Source organism: Parasteatoda tepidariorum, chromosome 11 (assembly GCF_982258835.1).
Source record: "Parasteatoda tepidariorum strain Cologne lab strain chromosome 11, Ptep-v5.0, whole genome shotgun sequence".
Lineage (NCBI taxonomy): Eukaryota > Metazoa > Arthropoda > Arachnida > Araneae > Theridiidae > Parasteatoda > Parasteatoda tepidariorum.
Window position 1 is genome coordinate 29,191,417 of NC_141765.1, and position 27,106 is coordinate 29,218,522.

Genomic DNA, 27,106 nt, shown 5'->3' on the forward strand with positions numbered 1-27,106 from the left:
GGATGACAGAGCACATTTAGCTGAACAAAATAGCTGACGCGTCAAAAGTTCTTAAAATACTCTCTTTACATCTTTAAAAACATTGCCCCAACACTACTTTGAATTCCAAGTGATTTCGTCTCGATGAATAAAAATAGCCGTTGCTGTTTGAAAATTTGCAAATTCTGGCACTGTTACCGCAACCGCAGGAGCTGATTAACTATTCTTCCAACGCTATTCTTGAACACAAATCTTATACTATTTTTATATCAAACTTTATTCTAATTACCCGAACTTTCAGTTCGTCAAGGGATTATACGTTGACAAATTTATTTTATAAATACTCGGTACATAGGATAATGTTTTGGTACGTTCTGCGATCCAACTCCCACAGACAAGACAATCTTTCCTTTATTATCTTTCTGTGTTCTAGTTTAATAATAATTGGAAATAATTCAATTTATATTTACACAATATTATTCATTGTAATTGAATCCCAATTCTATTAAATTTAATAAGTCAATACAATTTAACGATATTTTTATGGAGCCATGCATTTTCTTTTAAATAAAATAACAGTCGGCGTAGGTAGATTACGAAGGAATAATTTTTGCTCTTTAAAAATATTTTTTATTCTAAAACTTCGAAGAAATTCTTATTTATTTACAATTTGAATTTATTTATAAAACGCCTCGTTCTTCCTGCTTTTACCATTAGTTTCATGTTAGGGATATTCTATTTTGAAAAATCTCTTTTCAATTTAAAGGTCAACCAATGTATCAACAAGAGATTACCCACGTTTTAATGTTGTTTTTTTCCTTATGCATTTTTTTGATTGCTTGTAATCAATAGAAATATATATTAAGAAAAAATATTTTTGCAAAGCAGTAAATGAATAACTTTAACATAGCAGTACATAATTTTAACTTACAAAAATATTCCTTAATAAAAACTTCAGAGGTATTTTTTAAAATATTGATAATTTAAATTTATTTACAGAAATACTTCCCATTCTTCTCTTCATTGACTTCACTTTAGAGATAGTTCATTTTGAAAAATTTTGAAAAATCAGTTTTAACTGAAAGGTTTTTAAAGGAATCAAACAGAGATTAATTAAGCTCTTATGTTTGTTCCTTTTAAAAAAGGAGAACGTGCGTTTTTAATGATTACTGGTTATCAATGGAAGTCAATATAGTTGTGGGAAGTATTATAGAAAGTTAATAAAAATTTTTCAGAGATAGATTTTCAATATATAAATTGAATTTATTTTTATAACAGTCGTTGAACAATCGACCCAATTTTTTATGGATTTATGACTACTAATATTCACCTCTGTAGCCTTGTAATTTTGAACCCAATTCAGAATACAAGGGAACTCCTGGATCGAGTATTGCGAGAAATTTGCCTTTGCGGAGGACTTTTTGATGGAGCTAACCCGCATTTGCGTTTCACGGAGAGGAAGACCACGAGAACCTCTCACTGTTAGTCTGATTGTAAAGGGACTCTAATCAATGATCCGTCTGGGGATATTTTACATCAATGAAATATTAAAAAAAGTTGTTAATGAACTTTAGACTTCTATAGGGAAACTGAATAGGAAGATTTTTTATCATATTGATTTATAAAAAGTCTCCCTATTCTTGTTTTCACCATTAACACCCCACTCACTCCACTGCCTCAATTTAAGAAAATCTTTTACTGAAACGCCATCAAATGTATCACCATATGTATTGATTGCGCGGTATCAGTAAAAGCCAATATAATTAGAAATATTTGTACAGAACAGTCAAATTATTTGTTCTTTAAAAAAGTATTTCTCAACAATAAACTTCATCGAAATTTTACCACATAATTTGAGTTTAAATAAACTATACCTCCCTATTTCTACTTTTACAATTTGCTTTAATTTAGGGATAATATATCTCTAAATTTTTTCGCAGTTGTTAGGACGTCTAAAGATTACATAGGGTAAGTCTAGGTTAGATGGACATAGAGGAGAGAAGGCCAGCTTTAATATCTCCAATATTTTATAATATATAGCAGCAACTACAGCTTCACAGGAAGCAATTTAATTTGTTTATCAATTTGGACAAAATCGTTGCGTTTCCTAACAGCAAAATGTAGGTAAATTTATCTTTACTTTATTTAGGAATCAAATATTTTTTCGTGAATTAAGTTTTTTTTCCTATACGTAGGTTATATTTTTTTCAACAAGCTGGACCCTTAAGGTGATAAATAGCCCAATCTTTGTTCCTGTGTAAAAAACGAAGGAATGTAATAATGAACTCACGATATAAGTTCAGTGGCCATCTCGTCTTCAACTTTTGGAGTGATGGCCACTTTTCATTAATACACAATGACATATCAGGAATAGTAGAGTTCTTAAATATTTGAAAAGTTGTGACAAAAGTGAGAAAGTAAGATGTATTTTAGTAAATTCGTATTTACCACCAAGCTTCATATTTCAATTAAAAAAATATAGTCACGAAATTTTTGATTTTGTTCATGGTTTTAGTTTGGTTTCGCAATTTTAAAATGAAAGCTAATGAAGAAAAAATCCATATTTTCCTATAATCCTTAGTTTTTTTCCTGCATATTACATTCCGATTCTACTAACTTTACATATTATCCAATAGAACCCTATAACCTTACCCGGTAGAAGCCTACATATTTTTTGTTTCTGCTGACTCGACTCCGTTTTTGTTGAATGTCAGTGTATTAGTTGTGAAGAAGAAAACATGTAATAGATATTCCATTATATAATATATATCCAACTATATAATATATAATATTTTTCCATTATATAATAAATATTCTACTATAAAATTAATTCTTTACAACTTATCGTAAGTTTTTCATGATTACCTGCATGAAATATGCTATTTTTCATATTTTAACTTCTCGTTTCTTTTACTGTATTGAATGACCAACTCACCACGACATTAAGGAGAGATGGCCGATTGTCTTTTATAATTGATTTTTTTTCAAACAATTTTTTTCAGGTTTTGTCTTCAATATTTCATTAATATTCTTTGCTCAAAATGTGTTGAGTAACAGAGGCGGTAGCGGACAATAAATTTACACCTAAGATCCTAAATATTTTGAGTACATGTATGAGAATTTAAAATATACAAAAGCATTTCTTGTATCTCTGTTCTTTGTATTTTTATTTCGATTTTAAAAAATTATGGCTATTTATTCAAGACTAACCCTATATTTTTTTCTATAAAAAAGTAAACTAGCGTTTCTAATAATTGCTCGTTATAAATGGAAATTAAATTTGCTGAAAAATATTTTTACAGTTTAATGCAATATTTTCCCTTGCAATAATATTCCTCAATAAAAACTCAAATATAGTTATTTTTTTAAATTTATACAATCCAGCCTTATTCTTTCCTGCTATTATAATTGGCTTCGTTTTAGAGATACTCCATTTTGAAAAATTTGTTTCAAATTAAAGGCCATCCCATGTATCATCAAGAGATTACCCACGTTTTTATTTATTTATTTTTTTTCAAAAAAAGAAAAGAATACGTGTTTCTATTGATTGCTCGCTTGAAGTTCAGAACCACGCTCGATATCCCACCCACATGGCATTGCGCTTCATTTGATAAAAGTAATATTTCAATTATGGCTGACAAGATTAATGGTGGTATATTTCTAGGAAAGACAACATTTTCTTTCATGTCTGTTTTCCACATGATTAGTTGGAAATGTCATACTCCGAATCTCGCTTGAGATTAAGCAACAGTGTTACTTGACAATGATGAAAGTGTTTGAATATGTTTAATTATAATTTAATTTAATCTGTTTCTTTCAAAAACAGTTATTTTTAAAGAGTTGAGTTTTTTTTTTCTAATTGGTATTTTTTTAAAGATTAGAACTCTAAATTTATAATAAAGGGAAGAAAAATACATTTGCCCGCCTGTTTGTTTTCATTATAAATATTCTTAACTTATTTAAAAATAGAAACATTCAAAACATTTTTTAATGAACCTTTTAAGTTCTTTTTTGTGTGCTTGTTTAAAAATTTATTTAATCTAAAAGATTTACTTGCAACACATTTAATATTTAAACAGAATGTTTCTTTTTTTTATTTCCTTTACTTTTACCTTTCTTCGCTTCTTTTTCCTTTATCTTTCTTTTTTTTCTATAATTTTTCCTTTTAAGTAAACAGTTGAAAGATCCTACTTTTTCTTAAACAGAATATCTGTTTTGGGGTAGTTTAATTGCTTTCATAAAATCATGGTCATCCTATTCATAAACATTTCAAATGTTTCCTTTTAATTCAATTAATTAATTTGTTCCAAAATTGTGTTAATAAAGCTATACGATTGAATGATTTCAATAAGTTTCCTTTAAGGAAGATACAAAAAAGTTAAAATAATAGATGAAAAACTGTATTTGAACATGCAATCGATGTCATATTTAAATGTATTACCATTTTAGATCAAATTGAAAGTACTCATTCTGTATTGTTCTAATTATGGAATTTAGTAATTGTTAAAATGGTACGAACTGTTGGAAAAAGGTCACTTTCGTCTTTACTGTTATTATTATTATATTACATTACGCAATAGTTACAAGTATAATAACTATATTTCACGAGAAAGATTGATTAATGGTTCAGCAGACCTTGAGAAATATGTTTTTGAGAGAAACATGATATATATTATAATAAGAATCTTCGTTGGATAGTACAGACACTGTTAGACTAGATCAAGTTCAAAAATATAGGGAGTTCTTTTATTGAAACTTAGGCAATTTTTTGACGCTGTACTAACAGGTTATATAATAGAAAGAAAATCAAGTTCGAAGGTTTCCAAAAAATACTAAGCTGATTATTATTTTTGAAAAATAAAAGAATTAACAAAAACAAGAGGATGACGAGTCAACAAATAATTTTGTCAGGAAACAACGTGACGATTTACGATACGCAAATCTAAAATATTTGACGAAAATACTTCCCCAGTCGATCATTTTGAAAATTATCTCTATTTTTTACAGTTCAAGACGATGCACTGTTAGTTATTTCTCGGTAAAAATGGTTAAATAGCAATTAAATTGCTATTTCACCATATTCAAACAAAACAGGCAAATAACCATAAATCAGATGGTATTCAAACTGTTAACTGTGAGAGAAATCGTTCATTAATTGCTTTCACCTAATCCGGTTAAACAACTAGATTTTTACCTAGATCTATGGAGCTACTCAGTCCCTTGCAGCGTACATATTATAAACTGCCAATCTTATGACCGACAAAACGGGGGTTCGAGTCCCCACTATAGACACTACAGAGTTTCCTCCAGTCCCTACAACACATGAAGAGTTTCCAGCGTCCTGCACTCCCAAATTTGTGACCCTGGAACATTAGAATGCGATATTTTCATTCACACATAGATGGTAGCATTATAAAACTGCTTAAAACAAAAAGAATCTAGTATTTCCTCTTTCTTCCGATAGGTGAAACAACCAAATTAACTAATTAAACCAGATTTCACAGCTCATTTGATAAAACACTACTCAATCACAACCTAAATTCAATGCCCATTACCTAATGAAAATCCTATCTGCAATGTCCAGTTAAAATTCTTTTCAGTGGTTTTGAAACCATGCTGGTTGTAAATGGTTAAAAAAAACTTTACAGTTGCGAATTCACAGCTCTTTTTAACCACATTAGCTATAACCGGATTTAAAACTGTAAAGTTAAAATATGTTCCAACTTTACAATTAATTAGATGGACTGATAGTTGCCGGTTATTTCAACGTAATTTCAGAATTAAAATTCTAACAGTGTATTCAACCCTTTGTAAAGATTGCATAAGGGTTAGTATTCCTGCTTGTTAAGCTTATTTCAAGTTAAATGAAATTGTTAAATTCAAAAGACAAATTCAAAGTTAAATTCAAGATAAATTTCTGGAAATGGCAGAGTACTCAGATTCCTTTTATTTTATTTTGTCTTTCTTAAGAAATCTTCTGATCTTGTTGCATTAAGTATAAATGCTTTTGACAAATTTCGTATCTTAAAATAAATATGACAGTAATTTGCTCAGTTTGAGGAAATGTTTTCGGAGCATTTTCCTGGAAACCGTTCCGTGAATTTTGAGAAACCATTTTTCTCAGTCTATCCTAGATATATTTATTAGATACAGAAATATTATGTATTTCTTCTAAGCCATTCTTCTAAGTTGTGAAATTGATTATAAAGCAAAGAAGCATTCAATATATTTTAATGATTAAAATCTAACTTTAGACCTTATATGACTTTGTTAAACTCGTCTAGACTACTCATAAATATTATAAATGGAAGTATTTCGTTGAAAATGCTTTTAAATACTTTTTTTCGATTTTCGTCACTTTTTTCTTTTAATACTTTTTTTCGACTCTTTCTTAAACAGAACTTTCTTTAGAAATTTTTTTTTTACAAAGAATTTGTTTTAATGCATTAATTAGAAGAGCTTTTGTATGTCTTCATAAAGATACGATCTAATTATGACAAATCAACTGCTTTATTTAGTTACTCGTTTTAATGATTAAAATGATGCTCAAAATTTCAAGTGGCATTTTTTACATTACAATAAGGCATACAAACTTTCTTTTCGAATATTTTTTTGGCTTGACTGGAGATAATCTCTTGTTGTTTGGGATTTAGCCATCTGATTTCTATTTTTTGCATTTCATTTTTATCAAAGTATGTATTGAATGAAGAACTACAAGAAACATAAAACACTCAAGTTATAATGACAAATATGACGTTTCAAAAATTTTGCCTAGCAAGCGTGCCCAGGAAAAAAAAGATTACAAGATATTTTCACAATTTTTTGATTATGCTGTTTCTGTACCATATGTATCAACCAGGCTAAACATTTTTTTATTGTTTAATCTTTTGTATAATAGATTTTAAGAAACAAGTGATAATAGTAGATAAAGGCAACAACAGAAATTTTTGCTTTGCAAATTTCAAGCATTAAATTAAAATTGAAATAGTTATAGCTAGACTTGAGGCTTAACATTAAACTTTAAGTAACTGGCCTAAACTGACTATACTCTAATTTTTAAGATAAATGACACAATAATACGAGTTTTGCAATATTTTTCAACCATATTCAATATTTTTAATGTTATATTTTTACGATAAGCTAAAAGGTTTCTTACAAGTTACAATTCTTAAAATATTTGATTTTCAATTTTATCTAATCGAGTGGAAAGATATATTTCTTAATAATATTAAATTCCAATTTTCTCGAAAAGTGAAGTTTATTAAAAAAAAAGTTTTACTTTACTAAAAATTTTATTTCATTATTAGCAGCAATATTATTTATTCAACATAATGAATAATATCATTTTAATAAATGAATTCATGCTGGGAAACGGTTTTCTCAAAAACGAAGAAAGTTTCATCACATTTGAAAATCCATTTTTTACAGTGATCTTCTCACTAAAACTTAATGGGTAGAAAGGGTACAGACCCGTCAATTTTCATTAAAAGAAAAAATTCAATTTGCTTACAGTATAAAAAATTCCCAACAAAACTGACACCGAACGTGCTGGAACTTTTTACCAAAAGATTCATTTTTACCGGAACTTGTAACGGAACAAAAAATTTTATATATTAAAATTTTTACAGTAATAATTACCATAAAAGTACTGAATCACTCTAATTAAATAAATATTACTGTAAAAATTACAATATAATACTTTACTGCAAAAAAAAATTTACTTGACTGCCATTTTTAATTACCTTCATTTAAAAAAATGGGTTCATCCGGTAAATAGTTTTGTTTAAGTAGTCACGACAGCTTGAAAGTTTTGATTTGAGTAAAATACATACATAAAATTACTTATTCTGACTTGTTAACACGAGTCGTAGAGGTAAAAACAGCATCAATGGTGAATATTTAAAACCATGAACAAAGTACTATTGACAGAGAGTTTGAATAAAAACTCTCTCTCTCTCTCTCTCTCTCTATATATATATATATATATATATATATATATATATATATATATATATACATATATATATATATATATATATATATATATATATATATATATATATATATATATATATATATATATATATATATATATATATATATATATATATATATATATATATATATATATATATATATATATATATATTTCATATGAAATATTGTTCAAATCTATTATTGCAATCATTGAAAAATTCATGAACTTAATGTCATTAGCAATTTTTTTATATTTTAATATGGTTATTCTACGAAGTTCATTGCTGTTTGAATCTGGAAATTTCAAATTTTTATTAAACGTTGAAAAAAATTTTATATTACTTTTTCTTTTTTAGCTAAAAGACCACCTGTAGAAGAAACAGCGAATTTCTTGCATACTCTTATTTTGAATCATGGGCCAAACTACCTGGAAAAGTTATTCGGTAAAAAAGCTAGAGATGCTCTTGCTCCTCTAGGAGGTATGCAGAAAGTGGCCATAGCATTATCTGGTAAGAGCAATTTAATCATTGCATTATCATTTCCACTTGTCTTTTATTCATGCAGAACAGCGGTTCTCAATTTTTTTTTCGTCTTTGGAACCCTGTATTATCGACCTTCTTTTGGCAAATACCCGGCATAAAAAGGAAAGAAATAAAAACGAAAAGCACACTCTAAAAGAGAAGAAGAAAAATTATTAAAAATAACTAAAACTACTTTCAATGTTTTTTTTTTTAATTTTTAAAAAAAAATTTCTATTTCTTTTCTTGTCTTTCTATATATATACAGTGAAACTTCCAGGAAAGACTACCTCTGCTAGTAACACTTTTGGGAAGCACGGAATTTTTTCCATGGACCTGGTGTTGAAGAAAACCTTTAGTAGAAAAACCATCAAAACCTCCCCCACGCGACCGGGAAAACCTCCGCACCAAATGTGCAATAGATCAAAACGAGGAAGAAACACGAAAAAATATCAAACTACAAAATATTAACAAAACAAATAAGTAGATTCAAATATATTCAAAATATTTCTGAGAGGTTCTTACTTAGAGAGCTCTTTTTGACGATTGCTGAAAGAGATTGACAACCTCATAACATGAGGTTGTCAATCTCTTTCAGCAATCGTGTTACAGTCAGAGTGCACTGAAGACTGTGTTATAAAGGATTTAGTTTATGAATAAAAAGTTAAATTGGAAAAAAGAAGTTATTTTATAAAAACTAAGCCTCTTAAACTAACAAGCCTTTTAATTTCTTAAAGTTAACCAGTTTTGCTAAAATAAAATTAATCGCAAACATAAACGAAAAATATAATTGTTTATTTATTTTAAATACTTCTATCATTCATAATTGGTAAATGTGTTTTTACACATTAACGAATTATGAATCAGTAAGGGTCATTTTCATTGACGCTAAATTTTATTCATCGATACGATTTTCATGACGCCAACAAAAGTTGCATTTCTACACCAAGAAAATGACACTTAGTAAAATTAAAATTGCCTGCGAAAAATCATTTACCTTCCATAACATTTTGAAGTCAATGGAGGAGCGACCAAACTCCATTGGTGACCATTTTATTGTGCGTAAAATTCGAAAAACCGCCATCTTATAGTTTTGTTTTGTACTTATATAAAGGAATTTAATTAATCATTAAAGTTATCATATTTCGTTTCAAATTTAATCAGCCCTTAAGAAATGACTTGAACGCAACAGTAGAGAATTCTGCGAAACTCATCTTCAGTCCCTCTTGGTTTAATTCTTTTTTTTTTACCAGAATTATGATCTCGTGTTGCACGATCACGCAAATTATATCTTTTTCTCTAAACATGCTGTACAGAACGTCGTAACACATCAATAAATCAAGCAACTTCGTTAATTATACCGCCACGCGTACAGGCTCAGGCAATTGCCCCCTTTCGCCATTCGCTTATGTTCTTGTATTTGCACTTGCATGTCAAGATAAATAATTTTCTTTTATTTTTCATTTTCTAAGTGTATTCCTCTGTTATATTTAAGTTCTCTGAAATATTTTTCTGTTCAAGTTGTTGCTCCGTCAAGTTGTCAAGCAACTGTAAATACAGACTTCACGATTTTTTTCTCTTTTTATGCTTTTGCATCAGAAGTAGTTTCTACCGCCCTTTGGTTTTAAGATTTTGAATTTGGTGCACTATAATCATTTCTTGTTTTTGTGCAACTGAACTATACATTTTATCCCCTTTAAAGTTAGATTTCTTTTCCTTTAAAAAGATGAATCATCAACATGCGGTAAAAAGAATTGTTGAATGAAACTGGTACTGTACTTAATGCTAACTTTTAAGTATTACCAAAGCTGCAACAGCCTGTTTACATTTTTTTCTTATGGTTTTACCCAATAAAGATTTAGATTTTTAAATTTGGCGACTTTTTGAAATTAAAAACAATTCATGTTAAATGTAGTTAATCATAAAATGATACTTTTACTAATAGTCAAATATAAATCAATATTCCTTACTTACATTTCCATTTCACATGAAGTTGACCATTAAATAGGTATTAAACATGAATGAGGAATATATTTATAAGTAGCTTGTGAACTTAAGCTACAATTACTATACGGTATAATAACCATCCATTATGATTATCATAACCTTAAATCATCCATTGACACTTTTACTAAGAGTCAGGTATAAATCAATATTCATTACTTTCATATCCGATTCACAAAAAGCTAAGCATTTTATATGTTTTCAAAATTAATGAGGCGTGTAAAATTAGCAGCTTGTAAACATAAGTTACAATTACTATACGATACCATAATCATCCATTATAATGATCATAACCATTCATTGTAATGATTATAACCTTCCATTATCCATAAACACTTTTACTAATAGCCAAATATAAATCAATATTAATTCCTTATCCAGCCAATTCACAGGAAGCTGCACATTATATTGGCTTCCAAGATGAATAAGGAGTGCGTATTTATTCGTAGCTTGTGAACTTAAGTTACAATTACTATACGGTATCATAACAGGCATACATCATATTTCAATATCAATGAGGCATATAAAGTTAGCAGCTTGTAAACATAAGTTACAATTACTATACTGTTCCATAATCATCCATTATAATAATCATAACCATCCATTGTAATGATCATAACCTTCCATTATCCATTAACACTTTTACTAATAGTAATGAATATACAATAAGTAATGAATAAATCAATATTCATTACTTATCCATCCAATTCACAGGAAGCTGCACATTTTATTAGTTTTCAAGATGAATAAGGAGTGTGTATTTATTCGTAGCTTGTGAACTTAAGCTACAATTACTATACGGTATCATAACCATCCATTATGAAAATAATAAAAATATTAAAAATGTAGCAATATAATTTAGTATGAGTTCTGTAAAGCTTTAAAAAGAACTAAAAATGAAAGAGGCGAAAAGTGGCTTATTATTAAGTTTTAAATTGCGAGAAATAAAACTTTCCGTTTCAGACGTATACTCCATCATTCAATACATAATTCATAAAACAATGATCGTTAATTCGTTTATCGTCTGGTGCAAAGCGCTTGGGGAAAAAAGTTTAAATGCTTAATAACATAGGCTTTAAATTTCATAATTTCTACTTTTCTTATCAATAGAATCTGTATTTGTTTGTTGCCTTCTCTTCTATCAAGATTATAAACAATATTGATAGGAACTATTCTATTGTGGAGTAAAACTACATATCGTTCCATCGTTCTGAAGATGACGAAAATTACATAACGCTTGTTACGAGTATATAGGAAAAAAAATTATGGTAAAGTTACCGAACTGTATATGGATGATATTTCCAGTAAGGAAAACCGTACTTCTCGAGCAAATAACGCCACAATCTACGACATTTAAACCATTCATATGGGTAATTTTTCCGTTCATGTGGTTATGGTTTACCGGAAATTCTGAACTAATTCAAAACTATGGTTCTTATTACCACACATTTATTAAAAAATACAAAACTTAAAAGAAACTTTTTCAAAATTAATGGTTTTTAGGCCATGCTCTAAGGTATCATGATAAAACTTTCAAACTTAGCCACATTTACCAAATTTTATCATACATTAGAAAATTATATTTTAATGTTACTTTTACTGAAACTATTACCATAGCGTTTCGGTAAAAAATTACCGAGCTTTTTGGTTTTCCTATAGAGTCAGTAACAGGGAAAATTATACATATTCTGGTAGGTATCAAAATAAAATTATCAAATTTTACGACATTGACAACTTTAAATAATAGATTATAAAATCGTATTTTATTGTTAATCTTACCAAATTCATTGCCAAAGAGCTTTGGTAAAAATTACCGAGCTTTTCGGTGTTACCATAGAGCTAAAAACACGGTAAATTTTACCATATTTTGGTAGTTTTGACCATGCTGTTTTTTCTCAGCGTAGTGTTTTTCAGATATACGTGACAATTCCGACTTTTAATTATTTTCAAAAAGAAATCTTTACAGTTCTGTTGACACATTATAGGGTTTTAATAAATAAAATAATACCTCAGCATGTTATTTCTGTGAAAAACTTAATTTAATTCCATTTCTAAAAGAACTGTATGAATTAGATTGATGCTTTATATTTTATGATGTTTCATTTTTTCTAATATTTTAAAAATTTGAAATTGAACAGATTAAGCTTTGTAAAACATAGTTTGATTCATTATATTAATGTGCATACATATATCAGAATTAAACATAAAAAGTAATGAGCATATTATCACAAAAAACTTGCTTAGCAGTTTTGAGAAGAGCAAATGGATCTCATTAAGTGGAACTCATTAAAGCATATCGTTTCTAGCAAAAGCTTCCTAGTTTTTTTCATCTTTCTCCCTTTTCTTTTTTTACTTAGTTTTGTAAATAAACTAATGACCACTGATTACAAGGAAAGGTATTTTTTTATTCAAGAAGCTGTTTTTCTTTTTTTTCTAAATGGTATAACAAATTTTTACATTGTTCAAATGGCGTGTGAAGTCGTTTATAAATACACCTATGCATAAACTTTTGTTTCAATTTTAGGAAATAATTTTTTTTATTGTTTTAGTTTTTTTAAAATTTTGTATTAAGTTTCTAACGTATTAAAATGCAAGGATATTTTTAAATGAAATGAATTCATTTGAATTAATCTATTTTTTTATAAAGTGCACGAAATGTTTATTTAATAATAATAAATAATTATGCAATCTCTACTCATTATCATTGGTAATTAAGCATGGAATATATTCCTTTATCGATTTAGAATTTTATTTAGCTCCTACCTTCAGAGAATATGTTTTCTTTTTAAAAACTTTTGTTCGGAATTTTTAAAAAAGAAAATTAAAGCTTCAAAATATTTTGAAATAAAACCAAAATATAAGAACAATTTTATTAAAAAGTTTCTTTAATCAATTTGAAGTCACCCTTAAGCTTGTATATATATATATATATATATATATATATATATATATATATATATATATATATATATATATATATATATATATATATATATATATATATATATATATATATATATATATATATATATATATATATATATATATTATAAATAAATAAATACAGGAAAACAACACGAAGAAAGTTAAGAATCCAGTATAATATTACCTTGCGCCTTGCGCACATCCATTTCGACCCATCCTTGGTAACTAACAAATCAATGCACAAAATAACAAATCACTTTAACAGTGCAGTAAGAACGGCACCTTAAAACCCTCTAGTTACACTCAATTTGCGCTTTTGTTTTCATATTTTGTAATCTGGCAATCTTTCTGCGAAAACATTTTTAAATCATTCTTGAAAAATTTCCCGTCCATGTAAGTAGATCTGATTTTGCTACTCGCTTTATAGTCCATTTTTTATACAGTTTTTTCTTTTTCTTTTCTTTTATTTTATTTTCTGTTTTTACATGTTATTTTTACTTATTTTTACTTTTTGTGCTCTTTTTTAATTGTTCTAATTTTTGTAAAAAAAAATTTTGAGTGCTCCTCACACTATTGTATTAATATATTTTGCTTTGGCTTTATTGATACAATATCAGAAAGCACTCTGTTTTGCGGATATAGTCGTGTGGGCTGATGAAAAGATTATATCTTTTTTTTCTCGGTTTTATATTCATGTTATGTATTGCGAAATTTCAAGTTATTCACTGCATTAAACATTTTGTAGATATCATGAAATCGGAAAATGTGAACATTTCAGTACGTTAGACCCCTCAAAAATTTGGAGCATGACAGAAGAACTGATAAGATGAATATTAAAATAGCTTGAATACACTCCCGTATTCCAATATAAATTGCTTTCAAGGCTCTTTGCTTTCTGGAAGAAATTGAAAAGAGATTAAAGGCGTCTATTAAAAGCAATTAAAGTGACTGGTATAAAAAGTAAAAAGCTGGTTAAATTTTAGCGTGATCATTTTTTTAAAAATAAATATAAGCTGACGTAAAAGAATTTATTTAGTTTTTTCTGTGCACAAAACTGCATCAATTAGTCAAACTTTAATAGTTTTAAAATATTAAATGGGTTTTTATTATAAGCATTTTGCTAATAAAGTTCGACAAAACCATAACAGCAACCACATCTTATCAAAATAAATTAAATAGACAGACACGTAGAAAAACACTAGTAGTTGGATGATCGCTTTGTTTCAGGAAAATATATTAATTATTCACGGAAAGTGCAGACGTGGAAGTAAAGACTAAAATATGTTTGCCTTTGTTAAATAGAGCGTTTTCAGTATTCTCTGCTCTTTTATTTATTCCAAAAGAAATACGGAAACTAAGTACTTTTACCATTTAAATTTTATTGCTTTCCAGTTTCAAAAGTAATGAAATGAGTACTTTTAATTTTCATATTAACTCTATTGTTCGTATGGTCAGACTTTTCGGGAAAATTGTTTTAATCAAATCTTTACGAATTTAATTAGAAAACACTTCGATGGTATAAAACCATGGAAATGTTTCTCCGAGCCCATAAAAGAACATTTTACGTGTGTTTACTTTTATATACATAAGTGATTATAAAAAAAATAAAAGCTTTCTATTTAATCAGAATTTTGGTTGTTCCTTTTTAAGAAAATAAACAAGTAAATTTTGATAAGTATAAAAGAGATTGGGCCTATTTAAAATAAAATTGAATAATTATAAAATAATAATATTTCCTTAAAGGAATAAGGGCAAATTAAGAAAAATTATAAAGTGTAACATAATAGTTTTATCATTAAAATAAGCATGGAAACTCAATTTTTTTTTCAAATTAAGCTTTCAGCCGAAATGGATGTTAAGCAAATTTTCTCCGTAATTTCCGTGTAAATTTCTCCTAACACCTGTTTGGGCTATTTAATAACGGTTCCTTTTTTTGTTGTTTGACTTTAATTTTTTTTTCATTTTTTTCCAACTTATGTATTGAGTAAATGACATGATGAATTATTCATTTTTACTTCTCACATCTTGCACAAAAATTTCAAATTCAGAAGTTAGGGTGTCAGCGTTTGTTAGAAAAGAAGAAAGCTCAGTCATTCTGTAGAAATCTTATTATTTCAGTTGAATGAACCAAAGGGGTTAAAAGTTTGTATTTTGTTTTGCTTGGTTGAAACAACAAAACAAAACAAAAATTAAAAAATGTTGGAAAAAATATTTTAATGATTCTTCATGGAAAATGCTAGAGGGTTGGGAGAAAAATATGCTCCAGAAATAAAAAAGGTCCATTCAGGGAATCAATTCATGGAATCAGGATGTGTGTACTATTTATGAAATCAATTTCATCTTCATAGCAATTCATGGAAGCTTTGAAAAAACTCATGAATTCAAACTCTGGAAGGAAAAAAAAAGACTATGGTCAAAACTTCTGGAATATGGCAAATTTTACCATGCCTTTGGCTCTATGGGAACACCAAAAAGCTCGATAATTTTTTTCCGAAATGGTTATGATTTTGATAAAATTAACAGTAAAATATGTTTTTTTTCAATATATGATAAAATTTGATAAATGTGGTAACATTTGGTAATATTATCATATCTTACTGAGCCTGGCTTAAAAACCATTAATTTGGCTAAATTTACATTATAGTTTTATATTATTTACCTGTAATTCTGAAAGCCAGAATTACTGGTAAATCGTTTCCATATAAACGGAAAAATTACTCGAAGGAATAGTTAAAATACCGTATATTGTGGTTTCATTAATCAGAATTTTTTTATTATTATTATTATTTTTTTTTTTTACCGGAAATGTCATTAACATGCAGTACGGTAATTTTACCAGGATGTTTTTTTCTCCGTGAATGAATCGGCACAAATTATCAAAGTTTTGTGCCATACCACATTCTGGTTCAAGATATTGAAGTGTATGCTTTTCACTAATATCCTGTCTGATTATTATAATATAGAAACTCTTTTCAATAAGTTTTAATAGATTTGTCAGGCACCCTCTATTTATTAGTAATTAATAAGTTGGTTTAAGGAATAATGGATTGTGACTATTTTATGTAATTTAGCTTAACCATTTATTTCTACACTATTAAAAATTTTACTCTAAAATTACGGTTAAATAACCGGTAGCACTCTGTACATCCAATTAATCGTAAAGTGTACGGTAAAAAACATTTTTCACCATTATGGTTTTGTAACCGTTATCAAATAGTATGGTTAAAAAATCACGAATTCAAAAACATACGGTTTTTAACCATTTGCAACTAGCTTGGTTTCAAAACCGTGAAAGATAAATTTAACTAGGTTTCTTGTTAGGCACTGATTTAGGTTGCGGTTGAGTTGTGTTTTATCAAATGAACCTGGAAATGTGGTTCAATTACTTTATCTGGTTATTTCACCTATTGTAAGAGGTGGGAAATACCATACTTTTTCGTTTTAAGCCACTTTATGTTGCTGCCATCCATGCGTGAATGAGAATTTCGTATTCTAGTAGACAACGTCACTAATTGAAGAATGTAGAGTATTGGAAACTCCTCATGCGTTGAAGGGAATGAAAGAAATATTGTGGTGTCAACACCACGCTTAGACTCGAACCCCCGTTCTGTCAGTCAAGAGATTGACAGATTAGCCTTTTAGGCTATAATATGTATCTAGCTGCAATGAACTAAGTGACTTCATTAGGTTGGCCTAGTTGGTGTGATGAAATTCTAGTTGTGTATCGTATTTGGTGAAAGCAGTTAGTAAACGGTTTTTCTCAGAGTTAACAGTTTGAATACTATATTATTTACTGTTATTTCACTGTTTGTTTGAACATGAAAAAAAGACAATTAAATAAATTTTTATTTAACTATTTTTTTGATAAATTTTAAAGAGTCTAAGAATAGTTTGCTCTTAAGAAAATTTTAGTAAATATATGGAAACGAGCTATTAATTACTTCATAACATATGAAAACATTTAATGTGTTTTTGAAATGCTTTTCATTAGTTTCACAAACGCTAATACGAGAGTTTGATCGAAATTTCATTGCAACAGATTTATATATACATTTTAGAAACTAAATAAAAATGGTTCTATAACTTTTTTAGTCCCTTTTTCTATTTAGCATAAGCTAAAAAAGTTAAATATTTTTCATGGTTTTGAGATTGTTTGTGATGTGAAATCAGCGGATAAATTAATGATAAAAATTTCGCAAATAAAGTTAATAAAAGTTTTTTTGGTAAGAAAAAATTTAATCCACTATCTAAATTCTATCCGATTAAAATTACTTATGTAAATAATCATTTACAATTGTGCTTTTGAAAGATTTGGTAACTTAAATGACGTATTCTCAAACGTGTTAAGGTTATTCAATTTTTTCCTTATTCAATACGAATTAATAAAAAAAGCATGAAAATATTGGTTTTCTTTTATGTATCACCTACTATAAGAAGCATTTTTAATCAACTAAAACCATAAATCCTAATGTAATTTCTTATTATTCTCTCTTTCTTTGGCTTTTACATTATTCATGAAAAAGAAAAGTATTAATCGAAGATTATGTTTCTAGTCTAAAAAGATCACTTTTGAAGCTGTTGTTATGTAAAAGAGATTGCTATTTTCTCTAGTGAATACATTTTTGTTGTTCTTAATATAAAATATTTAAACAGCTATAAAAACTGATTACCGATTTCTCTTTTTAACCAATAGGGATAAACACAAATAAGTAAAAAAAAAAGAAAAACGTATAAAGTTGAACGCCGATCTAACAAAAAGTAACTTGACGTGGTGGTTGAAGTTAATTTACACTCTTTTCATATAAAAATTCTACTTTAACGTGGATTTTATTCATTTGCCGCTCGCGTGAAGAAAATATATGAATAAGTAATAAATGTTAGAGATAACATCATTATAGTTAATCCTTTGGAAGGGAGGAGTTAGTTTGAAAGAGAAATTATTTTATATCCTTGTCTCTCGATAGCTTGGATCTTTTGTTAAGGTATTAGCTCATCTTCTGTTCTCTATATCATAATGAATGAATCTAACACATTTTTAATTACGAGAAGTCTTTCTAACATGCTTGTTGATGTTTACATATTATATATTCTATTTAGAAGAGTCACATAATTGTATGTTGTTTTGTTTTCTTTCAAAAGCGAAATATTTTTTGAAATTCTGGTAAAATGATTTGGCAAATGATTTTATGTTTGAAACTATTCACTGAGAACTATTAATGAGTTGAAAGTTTAACCGTAATGGATTAAATTTGGTTTTATACTTTTTTGTATTATAATGCTTGTTGCAATATTAAATACTTGATTAAAGTTATCCAGTTGAAAGGAGAATCTTATAAGAATGTTTAGGACATAAATAGACATTTGTGTGAAATATTACTGATTACACCCGAATCTAAAAAGTTTTTACGAAAGACATTAAAGCGTGAATAAAATACTTTTCCTTAAAATTCTGATAAATTGACATTTTATTAAGTTGGAAAATGATTAGATTTTTAAATCTGCGCTGAGAAAAAAAGTATGGACAAAACTACCACAATATCGTGAAATTTAACGTGTTTTTGGCTCTATGGGAACATCAAAAACCTCGATAATTTTTACCAAAGCTCCTTGGTAATGATTTTGGTAAAATTAACAATAAAGAACAGATTTGTAATGTGTGATAAAATTTGATAAATGGAGTAAAATTCGTTAATTTTATCATAATAGAACAGGACATACATACCATTTATTCGATTAAAATTACTTTTTTTTTCCACAAAATGTGTGGTAATTAGAATTAGAATTTTAAAACCAGAATTTTTGATAACCATTTCCATATGAATGAAAAAATTGCCAAATTAATGGTTTAAATGATGTAGAGTTTGGTTTTATAAACCAGAATTATAGTTTTTTTTACCAGAAATGTTATTACCAAGCAGTACGATAAATTTACCAGAATCTTTTCTCCCTGTATTTCTTGTGACCTATAAATGAGTTGCAATTTTAAGTGCAATTGACTAAATCTGGTATACTTTTTTATTTATCATAATACTTATACTAAAATTAAGTACTTGCTAAAAGTTAGCAGATATAAATAATAGAACACAATTTTTAAGAACTAAGCACCTGCGTAAAAAATTTCATAGGTCCCAATCTTACAGTTTTTACCAAAGATCCTAAAGTATGAGAATTGTTTGTAAATAAAATTACCACACTGATTATAATTAGTTAATTGCCAGTTTAATTTTAAGCTCATGGTATCTCCTTAATATTAGTTTTTTTTAAATCGAAACATTCATTAATATTTGATTTAGAATGGAGAAGCTGCATTATACTGAAAAAAAAGTTTTCTGTTTCTTTTTAGCTGTTTAAATAGTTTGGCAAATGTAACTAATTTTATGCATAGTTCAGAATTTGGTTAATGTGATCGACGTAATATTAAATAAGACGGACAAGTATTATCGTCATCTTGCTATAGTCACGCCTGCAAAAATGCCTTGGGGTCGGTAATGCCTCAAGATATGATTTAAACTTGAGGTATCTATCGATAAGCATAATTTAATCAATTTCCTGAAAATGCCCTTAGACAAAAGTCACAGTTACAAAGACGAAACAGAGAGAATAGATGTTCTCTGCTTTCCTCAATCTGTTAAAAGCGAAAATGTAAATCAAGATTTATAGTTCCAAATTTACATTGTTTAACTTCTATTTAGTTTATTAGATATGACAGCAGATCTGTTCCAATATTTATTTAATAATAATGAATAATTTCGTAATTTTCGATTTATCACCTCTTTATTCAATCATCGGAAAAGAATTTTCGGTTAAATATATTTTCCTCCGCTCTTTCAATTTAAACGAGAATGAAAATTGAGATTTACCGGTTTAAGCTAAGATTGTCTCTGTACTTTGTCTAGTTTGCATATTTTCTGCGCCTGAAAAGAGAATTTAATAGAGTTTCAACTCCAAGCTTATGGGAATAGATTATTCAATTTCTTTTGTATGTGAGAAAAGGAGTGTCTGAGAATGAGAAAAATGCATGGGGGTCGGCATTTTTTCCGAGAGAGACACAGTACATGGATTTATTTTCAATTTCTGAAATTCAAAATAATTTTAATTATCGATTTCCGTATTTCGAAATCAAAAATAAAACCTTTTCTAATCACAGGATTTATTTAAAAGTATATTCAAGTCAGTCACTTTCTGTAACAATAATTATATTATTAATTTTTATCATTATATACATTTGCTTATTTTTAAAGTAGCTAATATTAGTTTTTTTTTTGCCTGAAAAGGGCTGTGAATTTCATACGTAGATGGATTATCAGTGCTAGAAATACCGGCTAATAGCTTTTTAACTTAAAAAAAGCATCAGTGTAGAATGTAACGGACAATTTTAAATCCGGTAAAGGCATACACATCCCTACTGGGTTTCAATAAAAGATTATTATTAATAACCACTCTACCTTTTAATTGTTGTGATAAAAATGATGATGCACACTGCCCGGTATTCCCAACACTGATGTTTTTATGGTTAATGGTATACACTTGCCCGGTATACCTTACGCAGAAGTTGGTAACATTCTCCTACAGTGTCCGTTATTCTCCTACAGTGATATTTTCTTTAAAATATCCCATCTGAGAATTTTAAAGCCACCCCCAAGCAAAGAAAACTTTATTCCTATAACTTGTGTTAAATGATGATTATATTAAAAAGTTTAAAAAAATAAATAAAGGGAATCAAGGAATTGAAGGGTATAGGAAAGCAGTATAAGAATCTTCAGCAGTATATTATAGTCGTAATCAGATATAGGAAATATGTAAACCGGTTCAACACTGAATCATAATATCGTGCAAATATGGTGCAACCTTAATAAATTGCAGATGTTTCTTTATCGCGTTGTTAAGTTCAGAAATAATTAATTTGCCTGCTAATATGGTTCAACTCAGCATCGTATTGAGATTTCATCAAAATTGGACGATATTATGGTATTATGTTCAACACATTTGCAACAGTGCATAAATTGACAACGAAACTATTAGTTAAATGTTATACTTGATTCATGAAAATTTATATTGTATGTACTAATTTATTCCAGATATGAGTAAGCTAACAATATCGGAAAAACATAATTTTTTTAAGACCCCGTTCGCTGTGTAGAAGCTACTGTTTAAATTTAAATTATACTATTGAAACCTTGAACCATAATATTCTTTACATTTCTTCACATATTTAAGTGTTAAAATATGTTAAGTAAAGTATGTTAAATGATAGTGTCATACAATAAAATTTTAGAATTTTTAGTTTGCGTAATAATGGTTGCTTTAGCCCCGTATGAAAGTTGCTACAAACTTAGACGATATTATGGTTTAAAAGAAAATGCCACAAAACTCACCCAAGATTTCGATTTTGATCCATTAGTGCGATAGAATGTTACCAACGAAAAAAAAAAATTCATCAGGGCCACTGACAGTTCAGCGTTATTAAAATTCAAGTTCCATAAGAAGGAAAAACCCGCTTTTGTTGTTGAGAAATGTGGAGTCCTTCCCTGGTCAAATAAGTTTATTTTTGGTAATGGCCACTTTGATCTTTCAATTTAACAAGGTTAGACATTTTTTATAGTCTTAGGTTTACGTCAATAAGCCCACAACCCTCCACACCTTAAAGGAAGAAATTGAACAGTGTATCGTTGAATCTCAGTGACATTTTTTCTTTAAAAAAAAGGTAATTGAGAATTTCGACAAAAGAATATGTATGTGTCAACAACAATGGAACCATGAAAGATATTCACTCGCTATGCTATAGCCTATACTGCTATGAATCAATAAAAAATTCACTATTTTTAGTTCACGCGTGTTTTTTTTAAATCATAATTACTTCTTGCATGAATTTTGAAACAACTTGTTGACAATATTGAAACCGCATTAAAAATTTAAGCAAATTTTCATTACTGAACTAATTTCCTTTAATCTTCCTTTCCAGAAAGTGAAACCCTTGAAGATTTTGGAAAGGCCTTACATCTAATGCGATCTGATTTGGAACATCTTCGAAATGTCTTCATGGCTGTTGAGACTGGTGATTTTAGCCTTTTAAAATCTCTTGGTATCCGTGATTCGGAGCTTGGGGATGTAAAGTTCTTCCTGGACAAGCTTGTCAGCACTGGATTTATGGATTAAATGATTGACACTTATGACTATCCTCCCTCCTCAATCCCTCCATTTGAGTCGTTAACACCAAATTATACATATGACGTCATACACGCAAATAAATGTAAACACAACACACATATGTATAATTGAGCGCATCAGTGTTTCAATTTACAGAATTTTTTGAAGATTTACTCACTTCTATTTGCTAAGCATATAAGTAGATTTTGACTGAAGGGAAAGTAATTTTGTGGATTTATTAAGAAAGTCAAGTTAATTTGGATTTTATTTCCTGCAACGAATGTTTTCAAAGCATTTACTGCAGTATGTCAATACAGTTATTATGTAGGATTAAAATTATTTATTTATTTACACACAAAAATTATTTTTTTTCCAATTGTCTTCATGTGTCTTTCCTCATGATACCCTAAGCCAAATCATTTTTACATTTCTATACTTATCGAAGCTTATAAGATTATATCAAAATGAATCCTCCAACAGCTTAGCGCACAAATATTTTGGAGGCATTCTATATTTATTACTATTCACTCCTCTGCAATTAGTCCTTTAATATTTGTTCACTTGCAAAATTGTATACTCCAGGTCTCTTATTTAATGGTGAATTCTTATTCTTTTCACCCACTCTTCTAATTCATACCAAATAAAAATTTGCTTATACCGGTTACTGAAATGATATTAAATCATATCGATTGAACACCATTGGTTATCTGCTTAAGTTTTTCAATTAAATTTTATTCGTGAAAAGGTAATTTTATGAGCCATTGTTCAAAAAATATAAAAACTCATTGACGTTTTTTTAACTTGAAATTTTTCATGATATATTAATGCATATCGTAATTGCAAAAAATATGAGTTTGAAGCAAAGATTAAAAACTGAGAAAACTTAATAAATAAGAAAATTATAATGCTTGAGCTCAAGAAAGCACTACAAGTACAAGTGTATACCAGCCAATGTCCCGTAAACTCAAAAAAAAAAAAGGTTAGTGTAGGGAATATCGGGCATGTGTATGCTGGACTTATATCCTAACATGCACGCTTTTAGAAAAAAATATTTGCAATAGATTGACATTATCAAATATAAATTCGTTTGAAACTTTAACCAAATTGGTTAGAATAAGTTGTAAAATATATGTTTGTTAGAAAAGAAGCTGTGGTTTTTACATAAAAGACAATCGGTATGTTTTTGTCGCTCGGTCGTATACTTCACTTCAATCGAACTCTTGTCATTTGTTGGAAAGAATAATGAATTTGCCTTCTTTTGAGACCTATAATATGTGATATAAGATAAATTTCAATTGTATTAAGTGGTCTTGTGAGAACACTGAGTCAACTCATGGTGCCATTTGAGGTTGCATGATTGTGCAAGCTCTCTTATTTAATTTTCTTTTTCTTTATTGCATCTAGAAAGGATGCTCTTCTATTTCCCTTCAATCGGTGTTAATGTTCTAAGTGTTTCATAACAGAGTATTGTTGCGCTCTCTTTACATAAGTCGCACTACTGTCTTACAAAATCAAAACAAATTTTAAACCGATTCGGTGATAAATCACAATTTCTCTGAGGAGCGAAATGCAAAATTGAAATATTGTGATAAATTGTATAAAAGTTCAAAATTAATGCAGCGCTAAAATATACTTAGATGAACTATTTGAAAATACATGAGCTCTTCGTTAACTAAATATAAATTTTATGGCAATATTTTTCCTTGTGCTAGAAGACATTTACTTGGTGTGACTATTGAGTGTTTTTTGATTAGAATTTATGCATGTGTCGTAACTGATTTTATTTTAATACTTGGATATAAACTTTGATAGAAATGAAATGTATCTACTCTTCGTGAGGGATATTTTTTAAATCTTTCTATAAAGGCACAACGAACAAGGGAGGTATAGACACTTTGTGTATTATTCTAATAATCTTAATCTGAAGAAAGTTTAAATATATCTTTAGTGCCATTTGAATGTATATTATATATCTGAAAAAAATTTATCTTGTTGTCTCTTTAAATATATTTATTATTGGAATCCTAATAATGATGATTATATACATTGTATTTCTTCATTTACTACGTGACAATATGAAAAAGCAGTCTGGTGAAAAATCTGCAGTAATTGCAATTGAAGATGACATGTTGGATGCAGTTGAATGAAAAAACGGATGATGTTTCTTAATACTGGTGTAGCTTAAATTCCTGCTTGCTTTAATTTTTAAATACGCATGTGATTCAAAAGGTAAGGTAACAAGAGCTCAATTACGAACAAACAACATTTGTCTGGTTAATGTTCCAACATGGACTAGTACAACAAAAGTAATTACTACTTTTCCGAATGTTGCCTAACTTCTCTCTGCAATGAATTAAAAGTTAAGTTATTAAAAACTCTTCTTAATGTTTTGATTTCTAATTCTGCATTGTAAGATTTGACTGCAGGTTTCGGGAAGATCTTCAGTGTTTTGACGCGATGTAAGTATAGTTAAACGGACGCACAACCGATTTTAGATGTGGCTAAATTGTTGTTAAACTTACACATACCTAATATAATTTCTCACGAAAATAAGCGGTCTCAAAATCAATGCATTGAACTCACTCTAGGTTTCACGTCATGACTTTGGTTGTGTACACCTCAACTAACTAAAGCGCATGCGTAAACAGCGCACGATCACTTTTGGCTATGTTTCTATTGAGAACTAATTTAGAGGACCATGAACCACATAAATAATAGAGATTACATAAAAATTATGCTTCAGAATCTCAAATGGTTTTGGGAAGTATTTGCACAACCTGATTAAGAGCATATTTTTAAGTTCCATACAGCATGCATTTACTCAGCTGCTCTAAATCATAGTCTTAAAATCTTAAAATACTAGCAAAAATGTTGTAACTCTTGTCACCTTCCATTTTGATGCACTATCTCACATTTGTTTAATCATTGTTTTGAATCTGCTGTTTTATTTAATCAGGTAAACACGTTCTGTTTCATTTGAATCATAGAAATTAATAAATCAAATCAACATATCAATACTCCAAGATAAAATAATCTTTACCCAAAGAATCAACATATCATACTGGAGTTGCCTTAACTTCGCAGCAAATGTTTTTATAATTTTATAACATTCAAAGGAAGAAAAATTAAGTATGTGAATCCTTATCAATGTGCAAGTATTTTATCCTTTTATTGTACTTTAGTGTATTTGCAAGACACTGGTTTATTTATCAAAAGTTGAAAATTTCATTATTGATATGGTTAGTAAAATCTATTGATGGATAGTATATTAAAATTTATTTGAATTTTCGATGTTTCTAAAATTAGATAAGATTAATTAAATATATTTATCTAGGAAAAGATTATTATTCTATAATATATTTTCGAGAGCAATATTTACAACAAAACATTGATTTTTATGTATTTGTCATTGTAAAAAATTTTTACAAAGCATTCCATAAGCACTCTGTACAATTTTTTTAGAATTCAAAAACTTCTATATTCCTAAATGATAAATTAAATCATAATTCATAAAGCATTTCTGTTTTGTAAGAGAAATTCATTTTTATCATATTTTAACTTATTTATGTGAATTTTGATTAATGTCTTCACATAAACAGCACAATGACCAATTATTTGGTCACCGAATGGGTTTAAAAGGCTTTGATGCTATTTTCTTATATTGTTTTTCCTTATAAAAACTTACTCATTAAAATAAGGTCTTTCACTAAAAAAGTTTCGTCAAAATTCTCATATTACTTTCTGTGATTTATTGAACGACTATGATCATCAGACAATATTTAAGAGAAAATGTAAAATGTAAAGAATATATTTACACTGTATTCGATATTTATAAGTCGAATAAATCGCATCAAGTGTCTTGAATGTCCTTTTACAGCCATTCTTTTACATTTCATATATCATCACAAACACAATATTTCATTGATTCTAAATTGTTGGGCTTTGATCAATATGATGATAAATCACCTTTTTTGTTAAAGTGACATTAATTCATCAAACTGGTGTTTAATAGTATTTTTTTTTCATACAAGTACTTCACAAATTTGCACTAGACAACAGTACAATAGACAAAAGCATCATTTTGCCTTAATGGAAAGTGAGGCGCTTTTCACCATAACTGCTCTCCTATGGTCAATTTAAAAGCGTGGCATATCATTATATTGCCTAAAGTCCAACAATTTAACTTTCATTAAACTGTTTAATGTACTAAAAACTTCATTTCCTTGAGGAATATACAACTTGGAATAAACATAATAAAATAAGTAACAGTCGACATGTTTCAAAAGCTTAAAAACAGGCGCTCATTTTCAAGAATTTCCAGACGGGAAGGAGAAGAAACAAAAGTGATATGAAATATAAAGCGTAAAGTTAGCAACAAAAAATGGGAAGAAAAAAAACGAAACAACAGTAAAAACTACAGTAGTCGATGGAGAGGAAAATCAGAAAAAGAAAAACCACAGTTGCCGAGAAGGGCAAATCAGGGGGAAATGCATTTCTTCGCGCTTTGGAGTAGTGGTGAGGAATAACTTTTGTTTTTCCGTTTTTCGTTGACAACT

At 28.3% G+C, this 27,106-nt stretch overlaps 1 protein-coding gene across 2 annotated transcripts in view; it reads left to right on the forward strand.

Moving 5' to 3' along the window:
- Positions 1 to 26,414, forward strand: part of LOC107457474 (IDLSRF-like peptide) — a 123,053-nt gene extending 96,639 nt beyond the window's left edge. For both annotated transcript variants that reach the window (XM_021146508.4, XM_021146509.4), the window contains exons 3-4: positions 8,313 to 8,465; positions 22,366 to 26,414. In XM_021146508.4, coding sequence (XP_021002167.1) covers positions 8,313 to 8,465; positions 22,366 to 22,559 — 347 coding nt within the window. In that variant the 3' untranslated portion in view covers positions 22,560 to 26,414. The remainder of the gene's footprint in view (positions 1 to 8,312; positions 8,466 to 22,365) is intronic.
- Positions 26,415 to 27,106: the final 692 nt, after the last annotated feature.